Raw genomic sequence first — 20689 nt, forward strand, 5'->3', positions numbered from 1 at the left:
TAGATCTGAAAAAGAGGAAAACTGATCAAGTGCTTCAACTATTTATTTTTAAAAGAAATACATTTTCATAAGACAAACAAATGAAGCCGTGTCAGCCGTATAACCCATCCTTAGGAGGAGGCTCGAAGACAATTTCCACCTGCCTCCTCCAAGTGCTGTAGAAGTTTGCTTTCTAATCATTGGTAAATGTCTCTGTCAGGTTTCACCCAGTAATTGGTATTTTCTTTGGTTTTGGTTATTTTTGTGTGGCTTTTTGGTTCTGTTTGTTTGGAGTTTTTTGTTTTGTTTTTATGGGGTTTTTTGGGGGGTGTTTGTTTCCTTGCTTTTTCTTAGAAGGAATGTCAGAGAAAGGAATCCCAGGAGGAGGTGATTGTCGAGAAGAACGAAAATAAGTATAGTCACGTGTGGTTTATTTTTTTTTTCATCTCTCAAGAGCAGACATGGGTAGAGATTAAAATGAGATTACAAGAATGTTGCCTTTAGTAAAGAGAGATTTTTATGAGCTTCAGTTTCTGGTGCATAAGAATGAGCTTTATAAATTAACAACTGATCTCCCTACTGAAAAGCTCAAAGGCTAAGAGTGGGAGCACAGAAAGACCTTGCTGTGGCACCAGAAGGAAGAAATGGAGCAAACAGCGTGGTAAAATGGTGATGGTTGGATGAACTAGGAGCTAGAAGGAAGAAAAGTAAAAATAAGTGCAAACCTACCTGACTATCTCCATGAACACGTCCTGTGGGTGTTTAACCTAGTACAATATAATAAATAGTACAACTCCACACTTTTATTTTTCTAAACTTCAGATCAGTTAAGGCAGTCTTCAGTTTATCACCTTTCTTTGCTATTTAATAGTCTTTAACTTCCATATTTTGCTTTACATACCAGTCCATGGGGAGACATCTGTGCTGTCAGAGACTGCTCTGAATACTCACACTAGTCCAAAGCTAAAATCTTAAGTTAAACATCATGTTTAAAAACGGCCTCTGACTTCTTCTGTTTGATTGGTTGTTGGATTTTGTTTGGTTGTCATTCTCTTGGAGAAGGGGAGGGAGCAGGGTTGAATTGAGGTGGCTTCCTGTCTCACATGTATTGGGAGTCTGTTTTTTACCATATCTTAGTGATCCACAAATTGCTATGCCGCTGGGGGAGAAAATTAGGTTAAGATATGCTCACCTGTAAAACAGCAGTGGTGACTCCAAGAGGCTGGTCCATGAAAAGACATAGACAGCAAATCTAGGGGTATTGGATGAAAGCATTTGGTCAGTCTTCCATTTGGAAGAATGCAGTCCAGTTTGTAAAACCTTATATTGGTTTGGACATATTGTAGGCAGACAGTGTTTGGGAAGGTTAACAGGAAGTTGGTATCCAAGCTCAACTCTTGGGAAACTTTCTAAATCACTTTCTAAATTATTCCAATATCAGCCATTCCCAGAGCTATAGGCTATGTAATGCCATCTTGTTGGCTTTTGTAAAAAAAAAAAAAAAATCAAATGGAAGATGTGGTTTGCTCTGTGGTTGTCCAGCAGAAAGATTCACAGTCAGTACTGCAGCTCCTGGTGGAGCAGAAAGTTAACAGGAAAGCGAGCTCTAGTTCAAGACAGTTCCCTTCAACATTTTGAGAAAGGAGCCTCTGGGTGCCTTGTCTCAGAGCAGTCCCAGCTGTGGCACAGGTACACCAGGAGCCAGGGAGCTCTCCTCTGTGTTTCAAAGAGGGGATACCTGAGATGGCCTGGTCCTGTAAGGATCTTTGCTTACATGCAGCACTACTGCTGCCTTGGGTGTTTGCAGCCTAGTCTGACTAGTTGTATATGTGCAGAGCTAAATTTTGAAAATCCAGAATGGTTTTCCTGTATTTCCTTTGTGAAGGAAAGGAATGATCTTCCTTTATCATCTGTATCTTGCAGGTTTTGCCCACACTTTTGAGCGTACGGCTATAAGAAAGAAGCAATGTAGATAATTTTTAATGTAATTTTCCATTAAATGAAAGGAATGGTTTTCCTTTATGATCTGTATCTTGCAGTTTTTGCTCACACTTGTGGGCCCATATCTATTAGAAAGAAGCAATGTAGATAATTTCCTATGTGATTTTTCATTAAATTACTTGGGATTTTTTGACAAAAAGCCTTTTTTCTTTCTTGCTTACTACTGCACATGGAAAAAGCTTGCATGCTGGCACTACAGCTGCTTTACTTGCTTTAGATTGTCTTGCATTTAGGCCATTTAAAGGTTTGAGTGTGAACAATAGAAATAGTTATGACAAATTGTCAAGCTCTTCCAAAGATTCAGAAGTTCTGGAGTTGCTGCCAATGACAGATGATTTGTCCTTGCTCATCACTTGTCATCTTGGCAGCGGTTTTGTGCTCTCTGCTAAATCTCCCTCAGTGTGTAGTTGAATTCTTTAGAAAAAGAAAATTAGTTTCTGTTTCATCTGTGCTCATGCTCATCAGTTCAATAGCGTCCGTGTTTCACTAAGTGGAACACCTTCGTCATGAAGCATGAGTGTGATTTATTTTAATAGGGTGTTAGGAGAGCTGCTGGAGCTTGGCATGAACATATTTCTGAAGTTCCAAAGATGTTAAGAATGATCTTTTGTATCTGTTGCTGTGGATTTCTGTGACTGTGCATGAATAGCACTGCATACTTGACAGGCTGTATCCTTTGCTGCAAATAATAAATCCTTTGCAAGGATTTATACAACTAATGGCAATGTTTTCATATACTCAAGTGTGAACTCTCTGTGTCTGAGAAGGGGCTGAGTGAGTAGAGAGTTATTTTCTTTTTCAGCTTTTCCACCATTTCATAAGGTCTGTTTCAGAACTGGCATGCTAACTTGCTGCTTTGAATCTTAGTAATGGGGAATTATGTGATATGGCATTATAAATAATTGAATACCAACAGTCTATAGATGAAAAATGCTGAATTGAGAAAAGTAGCTTTCTGAAGGAGTTGGTTAATAGGCTGTCCTCTGCTTGAGGACCTCTCTGACACTGATTTAGCTGTCTGAGACAGGAGGGGGTCAGTGGCAATGAGCATTGAACTTAAACACAGCTCCCCACTTCACCCTGGAGCACTGCATGCAAGTGCTCAATGGAGTAGCAGAGATGGCACCTCCAGAGCACAAAGTGCTTTTTTGGGGTGGTGGATTCTTTCAAGTATTTTCCTTTTAGTAAATAAATGTGGTCTGAACTGCAGAACAGTCAATACTGAATTAATAAATTCTGCTTCCTTTAGCTACTGGTAGACCCATTCATCACAGTTAAGAAAGCAACTTATATTTAGAAGCTCAAAGGCAGCTGTCTTGGGTTAGACCAAAGTGTCTAACTCCAAAGGTGGCTTGAATGCTAAAGGAGCAGTAAGAAATGCTCTCCTGGCCAGCAGCTCTGCTTAGTTCCGGAGTGCTTTTTGCATTGACCTATAGCTTTGTATGTTTATTAACCCACAGCATGTATGATTTCCCCTAGAGGATGTGTGAAATGAGAATTTGTCAAATAGGTACATGGTTTTCTTTGTTTGAGAAAGTGTCAACTTTGCTCCATTTAATATCTTTGTAGAATTTTGGTGTTCATCCCTCATTAGGAATGCACACTCTAGTTTTTCTCAGTTTTATCTTAAGAGATGAGCTACATAAACAATAGGTTCACCTGCCTTCTGTCTTGTATGGAAATTTCCAATCTGTGCCTTACCTTTTGGGAGGGAACAGCACTGCTTCCTGTCACAGAGCCAGCAGAACCAGTGATGAACCTGAAACTTGCATTGTATTCAAATGCTTGAAGTCTTCAAGCCCCAACCTCCTACACGCCCCAATCAAGTTGTTTTATTGCTTCTAAAATACAGGATTTCAGGTTTCTTTTTCATTACTGCCCTTATGCACTTGCAAGCATTATTCTCTACATTCATTTTTCCCTGGCACAGAGCACAAGTTCATGCCAGCTCATTTGATATGCATGCAGATATGAATTTCAACCAGAAAAAGATCATCACTCAGATAAAAAAATAGTTGTTTTACAATTCTGGGCATATTAGGCATAGAAACCTGCTGCAAAACTGCCTTTAATACTTCTGCTCTTTGTGCTTTTAAGGTTATGATCAATTTTAAGCAAACCTAGCTATGCTCTTTTTTTTTTTTTTTTTTTTTCTCTTCACTGTTATTTGTTATCATCCCTTCTATGTGAAAATGCAATGGCTTTTTAAATTAAAGAGAAAGGCAAATGCAGGAGATAGACAAGGGCATTCTGGAACATTGTGTCATGGCTGCAAAGCCCTGCTGTGTGCAAGTAATGACTGCTGTACTGATGAATAATTGGATCTAGGTTGTGTTACTGCTGACTTTAGACAGTTTGGGAGTTTTTAAAACTGATTTATTATAGTCTTCTACTTGCAGACTAGTGCTTAATAGCTGCTGATGGAGATAATCTTCTGATAGTAAGGTTATGCATATGATTACTCTTAGAATTTGAAGAAAACTTCAGGATTGAGCAACTTTTTCCCTCAGGCATCAAAACTGAAGGTGTGCATAGCATTGTATTTATTTATATTTGTAAAACAGTGGATGTGCCAGTGCATTTATCTACACTGAAAAACATAAGGAGCACAATAATTGGAAAATCTGGGAAGGTTATTAATGGTGATAATATTATAGTGTCCTGCAGTTCCTACAGACACAGTCAGAATGTACACCGCCAACTTTCAGGTCAAATAAATGGACAATAAATGCCATACTGGCAGAAGAGAAGTTAAGGAAGAGACTGAGATGCAGCATTTTGGTGCTGCTGAAATGAACAGCTCTTTTGAGAGAGATGAGGCTGAAGGACCCAGGGATAAAAATAAGGCCTTGAAATCTCAGCCTAATGCTGAATCCCAGTTCAGATGTAAAGCTATCTTAAAAATCTAGCAACTTTCCCAGGGCATTATCAGTCATCTTTTTAAGTGACTGTCAATGCCAGAACAAGCTTTGGGTAGATGGGCTAAGGAAAATGCCAAAAAGCAGCTTCTTGCAGACTGAAAGGTAAAGTGAATTTTTAAATCAGGGGCTATTTGCAGCCCATCTAAACTTAGAATATGTTAGTTTGAGTGTCTCTGAGAGCACTACAAGTTCCAATTTGACATTTGTTTTTTGATGTTTTTAGTATTAAGTAGATTCATGATTGCATAAACTTCAATGGATAAAACATGATCTTTCTGCTGAGGAGTTTCAACTCTAACTAAAAAATGGGTTAATTTCCTCTTGTTATTTGAAAATTGTGAATAAATCTGTTGCAGGTACCCTGAGCTGTTTGAAATAATGTGAGTGACTTGTGAGACCAGTCAGCCTCTACCAGTGACTGTCTTAACTGGTCTGTGAGCGTTACATAACAAAACCAGTGACACTTAGGACCATATGCAGTTGAAAATACATTCTCTGATTGAAATCTCAGAAACTGGGCAAATTAGGTGCTCCAAAGCAAATACTTAGTAAGAAACTAAATGAACTGAAACAAAAATGGGAGATACAATACGTGAAATCTGATCAGCTGAAGCTTCAGGCACAAAGTTATCTGGCTCACTTGTAACACATTAATAAGAAGTGAACAGAAAATATCAATTTTCATTTTGTGGGTTCCCTGAATCTGAATTTTTGGTTGATTGCCATTTGGAAGCAGAGAAAAAGCTGAGGAGCCCTTTGTGAAACACAGTTATTGCCATTTTCCTACCACCGCTGGGAGCCTTGACTCGAGGGTGTCACTGGCAGATTGCCTGGGACCACAGGAACCTTAGGAGACCTCATCTTGGCCAGAGCAGTTTCAGCAGGGCAGACGTTCCCGGAAGGACATCCCAGACCCAAAAGTTAGGAAGGATAAGGTTGCTAGGAACCTGACAAGAAATCAAAAAACATGCTGACTGTGCTGCCTTTTTTCTTTTTTTTTTGTATTTAATTCTGCTTGCTTTCAGCAGAACTGTATGTAGATTGAGTAGCAGAATTGTTCCTGCTTTAGTAAGGCTTTGGTTTGTTCTGTTTTATGGAAAAATTAAATGACAGCTTATGTTGTGAATGGGATAAACTTTCTATGCTTTGGAAGTTTATGTGAGGAGCAAATGCTCCACTGAGGATTTTGTTACTACTCTGTCTTCTTTTGACCTTTTTTGGTTCCTGGGTGAGTTTGTATCCCAAGTGGTTTGTTATGAGCAATCTGATCAGAATAGCCGTGTCTCAGTTCAAACATCCTGGCTCAGTCTGTTGTGCTGCCTCCTATCGCAGTTACTCAGTTTCTGTCCTACTCTTTCATACATGCTGTGGAACACCTGCAGTGGAGAATGCAAGAAAATGCCAAAGCAACACACCAAAATATCATGCTGATCTTACCTATTGAACTCCACATAAATTAAGGACTCTGATTCCTGCTAATGCTATTGAAGTTTTCCAGAAAGCTGAAGTTTTCCATTAGCAGCTATGGCTGCTAATCCCCCTCATTTCTGATGGGTGCTGTGAGAGTTTCAAATAAGGAATCAGTCATACACTGCTGCTCCTGATTTCCCCTCACCCAGGTCTCTGCAGATCAGAATTTCCAATCTTGCCTTAGCATTCTGCTAAACAAGCAGTGACCCCAGTTCTAATAGCCTTTGAATTAATAATGAGGTTTATCAGTGTGAGTTTTTTCGATGCTCTTAAGATTTGTGGCCAGTTAAATTGTCCTCCTTTGGACATGGCACAGTATAAATTGCCACCATCCTCGGCAAGTGCTGTTTCTGTTGGTTGTCATTAAAAGCCAATGGTCCAAGTAATAAGAGGCCAGCACTAGGCATCTAATTGAACACTTAAACACTGTCAACCCCAAGATTTGTTTCTGTTTTTCTTTGGAGTTTTTTTCTTTGTGTTTTTTTAAGGTATATTCAATACAGTTTTAAGTATCCAGTAGTTTTGAGTTGTGAATCAAGATGAGCATAGTAACTATACAAATAAAATGGAATTAATCTGTGTTGAAAACTTTTTGCAAGTTAATCCTAATTAAATTTCATGTAGAAAAAAAATAAATTTAAGGTGTCTAGCCTTTTCCAGAGTTTGTTTCTGGCCTCCCTTTTGTCAGTGATTTCTTTCCTACCTAATGAAAGAGGAACAAGTGTATTTTTATCCTCTTCATTTGCACTGTGAAGTGGACTGAAAAGTGACTTGCCACAAAAGTGTAGTGGATTCAAGGAGGGACAGGACTGAGTGAAAGATGATTAGAAAGCACATGTTCAGTCCAGCATAAAGACAGGTCATGGACAGATTTTCAGTAAGGAAAGGAGAAGATGCATGAGAGGAAGATGAGGGGCCTTCTGTGCATGGAACCTGAGACAGGCTATAATTCATCATCCCTGTGACAGCCCTCTTTCTCAGGAGAGCCCTTTCCTTCCTGCTCTTTGCACTTGTATGAACTCTAGCATTTGTGACGTCGGTTTTTTTGGTTTGGATTTGTTTTGTTTTTCCTTAATTCAGAGGCTTTCAGGGTAGGTGTACACTGGAAAGGCCTTAGAAGCAGGAAATACAGAAATCTTACACAAGTCACTTGATATTCATTTTCTGCCTTCCTCTCTGTTGCTTCCTCTCAACACACAGTGCTAAAACAAAAATATTTTCATTTTTCTCCCAGTCAACTGAAACATATTCTTTTCTGTGATGCTGGCAATGAAATGTATTTCCAAGTTTAATTGGCGAGTCAAACAATAACACAAATGCTTCTGCAGCATGGTGCTAAATATTCAATAGCAAAAGTTCTATCCTCAGTTCAATAGCAAAAGTTCTAGAGAGCATGTGCTTTGAGTTTTGTCATTTGAAGAGACCATATATTTAATTTTTACTTTTTTCTGGCTTTCCCAAGCAAGCTGACTGATGGCTGGTTTGTTCTCTGTTTCAGGTCGTGGAGACTAATTTGGTTGCTTTTGACTGTCACTGGATCATTATAAATGAGGTAACTGTCAAGTGAACGTTGTTGTGAACCATGAATCCTGTTTTCAGCCTTACTGACAATATTCATGCTGATTCTCCTTTTGCCAACAGGAAGCAGTAGCTATGACAAAGTTCAAGCACAATGAGGGAGTAGATGTTGCTTACTAAAAGTAGAATGACAGGTTCTTGGATTTTGCTGGTTTTTCTTGCCTGTTTTAAATGGAAGTTCCTCTATGAATAAATAGAAAATAAACTGGAAAAACCCCCTGTATTTCTAAATATCTCAAGAGTTCACAATTGAGCTGACTGTTTTCACAGGATTTTTAAAGCCTTTTTTTAATATGCAATCTTTTGTGGTGGAGTCCTTGCATTTTGTTAATATTTTAATGATTTTTTTTCTTAATAGAAATAAAAATAATAATCATAATAATAAAACCCCATGTTTCCCTTTCCTTTATGAACTCTCCAAATGCTCTGTGATGGTTGATATCCAAACCTTTTGATATTAGTGGGAGGCTCTTTGATAGGCTTCTGGGTTAGGTCATATATAAGTGTTCATAAAGGGAAAACCGCAAGTTAAATTGAGATTCTGCTTTTACACTGTGAAATAAGTTCTCCCATGAAAGCCTGTCAGCTAAAATATGACAAGTCAATATGTGAAGTAGTTTTGTGTACAAAGTATTGAACACTGCAGTTCAGGTTTGACAGCATTCAGGTTTTTGAAAAATAATTTAGGTGGAAAATATCTGGATTCCCTTAGTAGATGACTGTCTCCTAACATGTTAATCATGCAACTCCTGTATATTCTCAGGATAAAAAGACTGCATGTAAATTCCATGTCATACTACCTGGATTTACTATCCACTTCTGTTTTCATACCCATTTATTGGATTTTCATTAGTATGCTGTGCTAAACTGGTGGAGTTTTAGCCAGTTGGTTTTTTTTTTTGGAGAAAAATATGTCTCTGGAAATGCTGTGTAAACAAACCAGGTCCAGCATAACCATTAGTTTGGGCCCTGCCTTGCTCCTGACCAATGCTGTATTTTCCAGCACTGAATGGGGCTTTGCTGGGAGAGAACCCAGCTTTAATCTGCAGGTGTCATGTGAACAACATACATGTTTTCCTGTTCATGTCTGAATAAATTAGAATTCGCTTCAGAGTAAACAGTAAGTATTTTAAGAGCATCAACTGAATCTAAAGCTGTCCTCTATAATCAGTAGATGGGACAGCAGTTTCTTAGATAAAGCTCAGATTTTGGCTTGCTGTTCAAATTAAAGACACTGACATTGATTTTTTTGTTTTAAATGTTACATGCTTTCTAAAAGATCTAAAGAAGGTGCTTGCTTTTAGCTGTTTCAGCTCCTTCACCCTCAAAAATTACAAAACAAGACTGAGGATCCATTTCTAGCATATATGCTTTCTCTTTGTTTTTTATTTAGAAATTAGTGTCTCCATGGGAAAAAAGAAAATCTGCTTTTTAAGCATTGTTATTTGCACATTGCAGCAGCTGAAATGGCAGAGCAATCAAAGTGGTTACCACTCAGCTGCCTTCTCCACTCCAAAACTCTTTCTCTGGGCTGCAGTCCCAGCAGCAGGAAAAGCTGAATGATCTGCGCAGAGAAATGTACATCATCCCTTCTTAGTTTGATAGTCTTGTGTATGAAAAGGATGAAAGCTGTGATTAAATTCATTCCAACAAACTGCTCTAAACCATCGTCATTAAAGTCTCTGCATCTCATTCAGTAATTCCTCTTTTCTCTTTCAGAGAAAGTGAATATGTTTAGTGCTATCCCAGCTTAATCTGCTTCTGGACCTAAACCCATATTGGGTACTTAGGTAGCTTTCTAGCTCTGTTTGTTTAAAAATGCAAATAATTTCAATATTATGTGGATGCAGAAATCATATTAGCAATAAATAAGATCAGTAGATAATACTGCAGCAAGGGTTCTGCTTTGCACAATTTTTCCTTGTCACTATGCTCAAATTAGAGGAGAAATCTGCATGTTTCCTGAGCGTTTGATGCTGGGTAATTGCTTATTGCAATGTTTTGCCAGTTCAGTAACGAGATTGCAATGCCTCTATTTGGCAGTGCAGGACTTGGAAATGCAGAGATTTGTGGCCCCCTTCCTGTGTGCTACATAAACCAGCTATCTTTATGTCCCAGTCTGTCTGAGGTGGTCATCTATTACCTGCTGATGGCAACAGCTCCTCCATATGACTGGGAGATGATCTCAGAGCTCTGCCCATTTTCTTGCTTCTGTGAATCTTCTGTGACAGCTTAGACATCAGTGCTTGAGTGCCTATATTGGCTAAATGACACTGTCAAATAAGTAACTGTAACACTGCTTCTCTGGCCTCCTAGTCTGAAATTCTAAAATGATCTATAATGGTGAAAATGCGTTGTTCCGCAAATTGTGCATCTGATTCAAATAATTCCTTGCCAAAAGAGGTTGGAACTGTTTTTCCTTTTTCCATCTCTGTGCCAATGGAATGCAACCTTCTTACCCACTATAGTAATACAGAAGCAAATACCACCTTCAGTTTTGTGATCAGAAATCTGTTTAGGCTTTGTGAGGTAACATCTGCTATTTTAATTGTTCAGTCTAAATGCTATAATGCCTGCAAAGAATTCCTTAATTTTTATTGTCCCATGACTTGCTACCTTATGCAATACAGCAAATCTTCTTGAACAGTGTGTTTCATAATGTAAGTATGGGAGGAGAGGGTTTGTTCTTATAAAATGAAAGAATTCATAATTTGCTAAAACATAATGCATCATGTTAGACCATAGCAAATAATGCAAATCTCTTCTGATCCGTATAGTCAGCTGAGAAAATTCTCTCCAAATAAATGTTCCTGTTTCTTCAGGGCCTTAAAGCAGATGTTACAGTTCTTTATTTAAAATTTGCAGCAGTCATAGATTTGAATGTAGTCATGATCAAATATGCCTTAGCAAAATGTGAGAATGGATTTCTCACACTCTCTCTCCTTCTGTCTATCTGTCTTTCCTTGCGTCATTTCCTCTGCACAATAGTAAATACAGCTTCAAAGTTCCAGTATGAAAAATTATATTTCTTTCATGACTCTTAATTCACTACTGTACAGTAAACGTAGATTCTATCTGGTGGAGCTGAAGAAGGGGCATTTGTATGATTTTCATCACTTTACCTTGCTCTTTTTAAATGCAAGTAATGTCTTTTTTTCCATTTTAAATCATGTCTCTCTCAAGCGTTTTCCTTTGTTAAAACATTTAGGGTTACCTTACTATTATCTTTCTATACCTAAGGCTGCCACCAGTTCTTTATTACTTTTGTTTACTCAAGGACATTCCCAAACACTTTGCACTGCCTAGAGTTGGAATAGGGAGGTGTAAATATCAATGCTGCTTTACAAAGGATTGTTTGGATTTCATCTGCTATAATGTGGTCAGTTATGACCAGATCTATTTGAATCAGAATGGAATGAGTGCACAGGAAGGCCCATTTGTGTAAGAAGAGAGTGGAAAAAGTTGGCTTGGTTGGAACAAAGACTAAAAGAGGATGTGCTCTCTGTTTATAAACACTTACAGAATGTGAATAAATGCATCATTGTCAAGAGCCAAAGGACAAGGTTGACACAAGAACAAATGAGTTCAATTTGTGTGTGAGTAAACTGAGGTCAAAAGTTGTTAAAATGTTTCTAATTACCAGAGGCACCAGAGTCTGGAAAACCTCCTGCTTGATGAAAGAATGAAAAAAACCTCCAGTCTCTTTTAAAGACCAATTTATGGGAAAAGGTCCAACAGGTTTGCCCAGCATAGCACAGGAGAGGATTGAGGGACCTACAAGGTTGTATTCAAAGATTGTATTCTTTTTGATGAAGACTGTTTCCTAGGAGAGGGCTTGTCCTTGCCCTATGTGTTCACCTTGTTCATCATGTTTCAAGCCCAATGCACTCCACCATGAGTAGGAATGTAGAGCACAACCATGTTTCAATCTCAATCAGTTAGATCAGGTCCTATAATCACAGCTCAGTTCCAGGAGCTCATTTGTATTCAACATTTTTGTATGGATAATGACTGATAATGGCATTAGAGCTTCACTTGAACCCTTACATTTTCCACTGGGTTGGTGGGTCTGTGTGAAATGACACCCTCTTTGGAATATGTGGGCAACCAAGCCGCCAGCTCCTGGCATTAGTGACAGCAAATGCACAGATGGAGAGAACCCTGCGATCTCCAACATCTTGGATTTTTTTTCTCTGTGAAAGCTAAAAATTAGTTTCTCCCTGTCCTGTCAGGTTTTATTCATCCTTTTCTGCCAAGCCTACAAAACATAAGGGAGCTACATAGGAGCAAGTGATGATGCAGTTCAAAATCTGCTATTGGAGAAACCTCTTGGAGGTTCATCCAGCCATGCTTTTACCTCGACTTTTCTTTAGAAAGTGCTGAGAAATTTGGAAAGGACATAAATGTTCTCTGGTGTGGACAGTGGCAGCCTAGAGGCCTTAGCAACCCTTTTTTCCTCTGCTGACTTTTGCATAAGGAAGGAACACTCTCCTCTCTGAGTGTCAGGATTTTCTGTGATGAAGTCCTGGTATGCACTGGAAAATAGTGTGTGTCCCCTTTATTATAAATACTGGAACCATCTTCTTGGCCCAAAGTAAAGATATTTTCATAAGAAAAGGTATTTTTGCCTTTTTTCACTGCTTAATACAGGAGCATGTAAATAAATTCTACCCCTCCATGTATCTCACTGCTGGTGCAATTGCTCTGTGGTAAATATTAAGTCTCTGCCTGGGCTGCTTATCTTAAAATAATGGGACAAATATTAGATGTCCAGTATGTAGTCCTGATTTCCATTGGAGTCGGGCCTTATATGTCAAGATGATTCTCTTCAGTTCTTTCTTCCTAATCAATCTGTAAATAGTTGTTAATTTAGATCTGTATTTTTTCCCTTATTTATTTGCCTGCTTAGATGAAATGTACATCTAATTTTATCTTTGTTCCATTTGTGGCAGGACAGTCTCCCCTTAATTCCAAGTTCAGACCAGCAAAAGAAAGGCTTGGAACTATAAATTGAATTTTTGATGAAAAAAAAAAAAAGAAAAACAAATAAACAAAAAGCACAGCAAAAAAAGAAAAACAACCTCACATAACCTAGCCTAAATTTATTCAGGTGCCAACTCAGTTCAACTTGGCCAACTTTCTAATTTTTTTGACATTCGAGGCTTGTATAACATTTCATCTGCCGCACTTCTATTGTTACACTGTATCCTCCTTTGAAGTGCAAATGAAAATTGTTTCCTCTCATACAATAGTTGCTTTATATAGTTTTCTTAAGTCAGATCCAAAATTCAAGAATGAGAGATGATATTGGAGAGTCATTATATAAAAGGCTTGTCACTCAGTCAATGCCAAGTATTTAAAAAATGACAAAGAAACACATAGCAAATGACCAATGTTGAATTTAGGGTTGCATAGCATTGCTTTGTTGTCAATCTAAAATCTGGATTTATCGTATAATGAGCATTTAAAATAATAGCTGTCACTAATCCATAGATATATGTAACTCCTTGGCCACCACACAGAAATGGCTTTGGTGTTTCAATTCTTTTATTATTTCCCAGGTGATGTATAATGACATGAGGTAGTAACCTAGAGGTTAAAATGAGAACATTCTATTCAAAATGCACCAAAAAGTGCTGAATACAGAAAACATTGATACACTTTTATGGCAGGAAAGATAAATGCTTGAGGATTTGAAAGTCAAAATCTCTTTTAAAGTAGTACTTGGCAATATAATGTGGCCATCCAGGTGTCTGTTTTTACAATATTAGAGCGAGTCTAATAATATACTGAATATACTGTGTAATGAAACCAGGCAAACTTTTTAAAATCCTCTGAGAAAGTATATAATTTAAAATCAAGATTAAAAGTTTCTTGAGCTCTCCTTTATGGTTATATTGAAAGTATTATCAGAAAAAGAGAAAAATATATATATATTGCTAAAACAGCATTATATATATATATTTTATTTTTACCTCACAGCTAGTGAAATGATACAGGCTAAATGAAAAGACAGCATCTTAAGCTGAGATAAGCCATTATCTGTGGTACATTAAGAATTAATCGACCAGAAATGTAAGATATTACACTGAACACAGCTGATGCTATGTTATTTCTGTTTGCCGAAAAAAACCCTGTATTTCATAAAGAACATTAATAACAGATGAATTCAGAAACTATGATAATCTGTGAAGGCAAATAAAATACTTTTACTGTAGTCAAGAGAATAGAAGTTATAATTTACATCTCACATATATTTCTTTCAAAATTTAAGGGAAATTATCAAATAGCAGTATGTCCAAAGTAGTTCCTTCAAAATAATGAAAGGGTATTATACTGGAGCAGGAAAAAAAGCCAAAATAACTGGGGTGGTTGTCGTAACATTTAAAGAGCTGCTTTTTCAAAAAGCTTGGCTTCATTTCCACAAGAAAGATTCCATAATTTGAGATCGAGTCTATCCTGGTGTCTCCTGAGTTCTTCGATATGGTTATGGATCAGGAAGCTAAGGCAGAAAAAGATGATGGCAATTCATTACAGGTATTAACAATGCAGATGTGCTGTATCCTTTGAAAAATTACAAAGCTATAAATACACAAATAAAAAAAATATTCAATAAACTATGGTTGTATGCAAGAGAATATTAAGTGCAGGCTGCCAATAGGAGCCTCTTGATCCACCTCCCTTCCTGGGGCATATCCACAGTTTTAAATGTCTGGAAAGTTTGGGACATCAGCCTCTGTAGTTAAGACAGTTCATGGACAGACAGTTCAGCTTGGTGAGTACACATTTTAGATTATTTATACAATTTTACAGGAAAATACAGACACAAAATTATCTTGAAAGCTAACAGCTATTTGAATCACCAGGAAAAAAAACATGTTTAACCAAAGTTCAAGTTTTTATGTGAAGGTTGGAGTCAGTTTTTGTTGCTTGGGAGCCTATGTTCCTCTTATTCAACTTCCCTGAGGGACTCATAATTCAACAGTGTAAAACACCATGTTCCCAACCTGCAGGAATTTCTGCTATGTAAAATATGTTTTTCTGGTTTCCCTAACCTGTCTTAAAGTTAATACTTCAAGCTTAATATGAGTGGATTTACTTAGCTATTTTTTCTTTTAAGTATTTGTCTGTAGAGCTGAGTGTTCAGCTGTAAGCCTTAATAGGTACCCTGTGGAATAAAAATTTGCTTTTAAATTAGGTCTTGCTATAAACAAGCACATTTATACCTAGAATGCTCTTATGCATTTTCTTTGCCCTTTTGGTAAATGATTTCTAACTAACACATTGTTTATAGGTTCTTGATATTCTGAATCTAGGAAATGAGCACTTAAGGCCTGAAACATGGTCTCTACCTTCACTGCTCCTGGGCAATGCTGCACTCAGAAATACATCATGCTATGGCCTCCTACTGATTTACACATTATCTGTCAAGGATGCTTGAAACAGTTTTAAATAGAAAATCAGAAGAGGTAAAAGCAGAGGCAGAGAAAAGCCCAAATGAAACAGCTATTAAAATACAAGTATTTGCTGAGGTTTGAGCACAGCACACTTCGAACTTTTGCAGTTAAGGGTGGTATTTGAATACCACTAGTTATTTTAATGAGCATGCACACATTGGTTTTGAGGCTGTGGTGGAGTCTGACAATAGCTGTGTGTCAAACAGAGGCCTCTTGGTCCACTCAGGTTATTTTTTGTTTATCATTTGGTGGTCATGTTTCTGAATTTTGACTCTGATGTGTATCCTTTTCCTTGCCTTCTCTTTCAGGAGATAAATGACGTGGATGTGCAGGAGCTGGTGAGAAGGTCGATTGGGAGGTTGACAATTATCCGACAGACGTTTCCAGTCCCCCAAAACATAAGCCAGCGCTGTTTCCGTGGCAACCACAGAATATCTTCATCACTGTGTGATCCCAAGGACCCCTTCTCCCAAAGCATGGAGGTACCTCATGCACCAGTCTATCCCCACCTGTAAACTCTCTTTTTAGATAACTTCCAAGTTTTCCCCCAGGGGCTATCTGTAACTTATTTTTCACATCCTCTCTGACATGTGGTTTAATGGCTCATGGCATGACAAGGAAACACCTGGAGCTGGGGAGGCAGTGAATGTCTCTGATGAGGAACAACAGTTTGCCTGCTCCACAGCAATAGAGATTAACATCCAAAAAAGCAATCTGGTCTCCAGGTAGTAGGGTAGTCATTTTGTTGCCCTGCTAAATTTTAATTTTTGTCATCTCACCCAGAAGAATTTCCTCCCTGTAGTGAATGTCTCCCGAGTTGCTGTGCTTCTCTGAGCCTCAAATATGTTGTCAATAAGAAATTCATCCTGGGAGCACTCACATAATCGCTTTCAAGCGCCTTGGTGTATACATCTAAATCTATATCGAAGTGCCAGGGAGGCCCTATTTTCAGTGTTGTTAATCACAAGCTACAATTAAACTATAATGGGTTCCTACCACAGGAATTCAGCAACAGGATCCCTGTCCTTCTGACTTCATATAGTTTTTCCAAGAACAAGTCCTCTGTGTCACTCATTAGGTTTCGTCATGACAAAGCTTAGGCAAATTAGGAATGTGAAATTGGCTCAATATGTTGATTTTACTTTTTGGGTTTTTTTCTGTGAACATTTCTGCAATTGTAGAAAGATGGCTACATATTATTATTTGTAGCAGTGGAGGGAGGAGCTTATCCAACCCAGCAGCTAAAAGCAGCCACCTCGTGGTTCTGAAATGGAAGAATGAGAGAAAACAATGGGAGAAAATAGAGAGGTCTTCAAGAGTGTCTGTTTAAAATGAAAAAATATAAGGGACAAAGTGGGATAGTCTTGTCCTGTTTCAGATTAGTTGTAAACCCTTTGTGTCACTAATTTTAGTTCACAAAACAGCCAGCCAGCAATTATTGATGACATGAAAAACTGGCTGTAGCAGAGAACACAGTGATTCTATTAGAGTTCTCAAAGCAGGCAGGGCTGTGTGGTGCCCATTGATGCTTAGGATATATCTACAGACTGTTTCAGAAGTGCAAAAATCCTTTAGGCTGTGCCGTTTTGTCATGGCAGCACGGTCCTGGGGGAACTTTTGGCAGTCTGGGGACAGTGTGTTCAAGCTGAGAGTGTGATCACACGCAGGAGTCAGAGGGTGCAAAGAGCAGTTCTCATGAACAAAGACCTGACTACAGCAAGGCAGAAAACAAGAGCCACATGTCAGTGGGATGCTTTACATTTTGATTTGTCTTTCTCTTCAACTTCACTTTTATTTTCACCTCAGCAGTTGCATGAATCTAGGAAAGATAAGTTCTAGAATTCAAAGTTTAGTTTTGACAAATTGGAAAATTTCATTTAATTTGTTAGATTGGATCTTATACCTTAACCTGTGTGTCCTGATCTATCTATAGCTTGGAGAGCTAAAATGTTCCTACTGGAAGCTTTCCTAGTGTTTTGGTTCAAAGGAATGATGGAAGCTGGATTGGTTTAATTGTTCTGTGCAGCTGAGTTGCTTTTTGCATACTTTCCCTGAGATGGCTGTACTTCATTATTTTAGCTGAGTGAGACAACATTATAAACTGAAAGGAAGGAAAACTCTGACACAATTTCCCCTGTGCCTTCGTATGATGCACAGTCCTTTGAGTAGCTGTGGGGTTTGTTTGCTGCTTCTTTGTTCTACCCAACAATATTATAAATTAGTTTCTAATCCAGTGGGGAGCTGGAACAGTTTATAAATTGAAATTACTAAAGCTTTTTTTTTTTTAATGACATCGAAGTGTGACTAATCAGAAACATTCTCTGGAAATTATAAGGGTGAATTTCTTTATTTATTTTTTTCTGAATTACTCCCCCTAAAGTCTGTGGGAATAATTAATTTTTTTCAGCATCTTTATTAAAATGCTGAAAAATATTCTGGTGAAAATGTCTCACTGTGTCTTTGGAACTGGCCTAATTGAAACAAATTCTACAAATTTGTATCATTTTGAAGGCAGGAAGTTAAAAGCTGGATTGACAGAAGAATTTAGTACTGCAACCCTTTTGTCTAAAAATTATGTGCAATATTATAGGTACACATAAAATAAACACTGATAATCCAGATTAATCATTCATCCTTAATCTGATGCTAAGTACCTTTCTTCCACACTCTGGATAAAATAATCACATCTGAATTTTAAATTGCATTAACAGAAGGTTATGCAGTTAAATACTTCTTGGAAATGCAAGTGTCCAGCCCTTAGCCTAGCAGCGTAAATAAAGGATTAGTAATGGACACCAGGCAGTGCATTAAATGCCCCAGTAAATTTATGTGGGGAATTAATAAAGGTGTAAAGTGACTTTAGATTACAACCCCCTTCTGTTCATCGGGACAGATATTAACGAAGCATACTTCTGGAAGTGACAGGGAAGGGTGATTTTGAGAAACAGGAATTAATTGTAGGGTCTTTATCATTGCATTATCAGTGATTGATTGCAGTACATGTTAAACTCAACTACTAGTGAAGGACTAACAATGCTTAATAACTGCTGAACTCTGTCCTCCTGAGCCCTGTTAATTCTTGATGAAGGCCCAGCTATATTACTCTTAGATTAGTGAGTGCATCCTTCCTCATGAACTGTGACTATTGTCTATTCCCATGGTAGTAGGTTACAGAAGTTACCTTGAAAGCAATGTCATTTGTTGGGAAATGATGACTTGGCATCCACAGCCCTTCATGTACCAATTTAGTCTCATTAGTGACCTCATTCCCTCTGCTCTCCAGAGGTGATGTGGGGCTTTTTTCTTTCCTTTGGCAAAGACTTGAATGGAAAGAAGCCTGCCTCACAGCCCAGTGATAATTCCTCCCCTCCCTCCTCCAACAATGTCCCTCTCGTGCTGACTTCATTGGGGAAAACACAGTTTTAGCTGAAATGCTGTGAATTCTTTGTAGGTTCACAATATGCAGGAAAATCATCCCAGTTGTTTTTAAAATGCTTGATTAACCTGGGCCCAGATCCTCAATCCATGCTTTTAATCCTGCCATGTACAGTGATGCCTGGCCCGTGCATCTGAAGAAAGTAGATTTTGTTCCTGGGTGAATACCAAAATAGAAATGTTCACAGCCACAAGAGGAGCTCAAGTAAGAATAAAGAAGCACCTTCTTTAGAAGAAAGGCACAGTGAAGGATCATTTAAAGAAAAAGGGCACTAAGGATCAGGTGTTCTGTGAATCTGTGCTACTAACAGAGCAGTTAGTGGATGACACAAGCAAAGCCAGCATAAAGATGGGATTTTAAAAAGGAAATAAAAACATTTAAAAAATGTTGTGTGGAGAGGACTAATTAGGCAGGAAGAGAGGTTTTTGGTGTTTTTAACTTTTTTCCCCCTTTTTAAGGGGATATGTGAACTTGCCAGTCAGTATCTCAGATCTTCAGCCTTATTGTGCTTCCTTGCCATATCCCTCCTCCCAATAGCTGCAGGGCTTTCCCAGTCTTTGGATATATTTAAAAAGCAGACTAGGGCTACTAAATTCCCATACTTTCCATTTGTAAGCTTCTTTCTTCTTTTAAAACTTTAAGCACACTACCTATAGCTGTGTAAAAAACCCTCACAGAGAGCAACCAACATATTCCACGAATCTGAGGAAATGTCTTTTGACTTGTCTGTGACTGATGGAGAAAAAATCCCAGCAACCTTGCCTCAAATTGCCACTGGGTAATTTGCTGTCAGGCACTAGGAATGTTCTACAGAGCCCTTTATCATGCACCTGAGGAAACTGTGTTTCCCTCAATAACTATAGATGACCAATAGGTTATCTAAAAATAATATTCCCAAAAGTCCTTTTCATTTCTGAACATAATTTTTCTTCATGAGAACCTCTGTTCAGGACAGCTGAGGTTTCTTTTTATGATACTGTCAGTAACTTAAATGTTCCTGCCATCTGAGGACAGCAAAGACTAATGTAAAACTATATTGTAAATTACTTGTTTCAGAAGTGTTCATGTGTCCTGAGCTTCTGTTCTTTTACTTTTAATTGTGTCTTTCACATCTGACTTTGCTCTGTGTTCATTTAAAGCAGGTACACAGAACTAAAACATGGTTAAGTGGGAGGGGCACACAAGTGATTGCTCTTCTTGAATTCCACTGTTCTGCTTTTGATCCCAAACTAGAACTTCCTCACACTGTATGCAGCTGTGCTCACAGTGAACATACACACATGTACTCTGTAAGAGTTTTGTCCTGCAAGGAATGAGCAGCCCATGTCAAACACTCTGACAGAAAACACTCTGAATCGCAGAGTCAACATGCAATTGCACACTGACAAGGATTTCATTGAGACTTATTTCATGCCAGAAAGTGTCAACCAGAATTGACTGCACAAATCAGGAGCAAAATAACCCAACAAAATCTATTTGAAATTTTCAGAGTTTCTGCTTTTCAAAAGAGCAAAACAGTCTTGAAGATAATTTGATGGTGTCCAAATATCTGGTGACTGAAAAGCTGAGTTTCACAAAGAACTGGTTAAAAATAAAAAGAAGTCTGTTTATGGGCATAAGTAGAGCTGTAAATCTGGCAAGTGGAGCTGTGCCAGTGGTTGGGCTGCCTGGACTTCTCATGTGTGTGTAGTTTGTTTAGTGTTTATCACTTTTAGCATTACAGTTCCCAGCTGCAGGTTTTACCAAAGCCCAAATGTGGGACATTTTGCCTCTCACAGATTCTTCTTAAAACCAAATAAAGTATTTAATTACCAGAGGGTTATGGGTGAGGCAAAACTAATTATCAA

General features: G+C 38.1%; 1 protein-coding gene across 6 annotated transcripts in view; it reads left to right on the plus strand.

Annotated features, from left to right (window-relative positions):
• GRID2 (glutamate ionotropic receptor delta type subunit 2) overlaps positions 1-20689 on the plus strand; it is a 679311-nt gene that overhangs the window by 455271 nt on the left and 203351 nt on the right. For all 6 annotated transcript variants that reach the window (XR_012580377.1, XR_012580376.1, XM_005484610.4 and 3 more), the window contains exons 5-6: positions 7870-7923; positions 15715-15888. Coding sequence is in view for 4 of the 6 variants with exons in the window: in XM_005484610.4 (XP_005484667.1) it covers positions 7870-7923; positions 15715-15888 (228 nt within the window). In the remaining 2 variants the exon portion in view is untranslated. The remainder of the gene's footprint in view (positions 1-7869; positions 7924-15714; positions 15889-20689) is intronic.

The sequence above is a fragment of the Zonotrichia albicollis genome, chromosome 5 (genome assembly GCF_047830755.1).
Source record: "Zonotrichia albicollis isolate bZonAlb1 chromosome 5, bZonAlb1.hap1, whole genome shotgun sequence".
In the NCBI taxonomy this organism is placed as follows: Eukaryota; Metazoa; Chordata; class Aves; order Passeriformes; family Passerellidae; genus Zonotrichia; species Zonotrichia albicollis.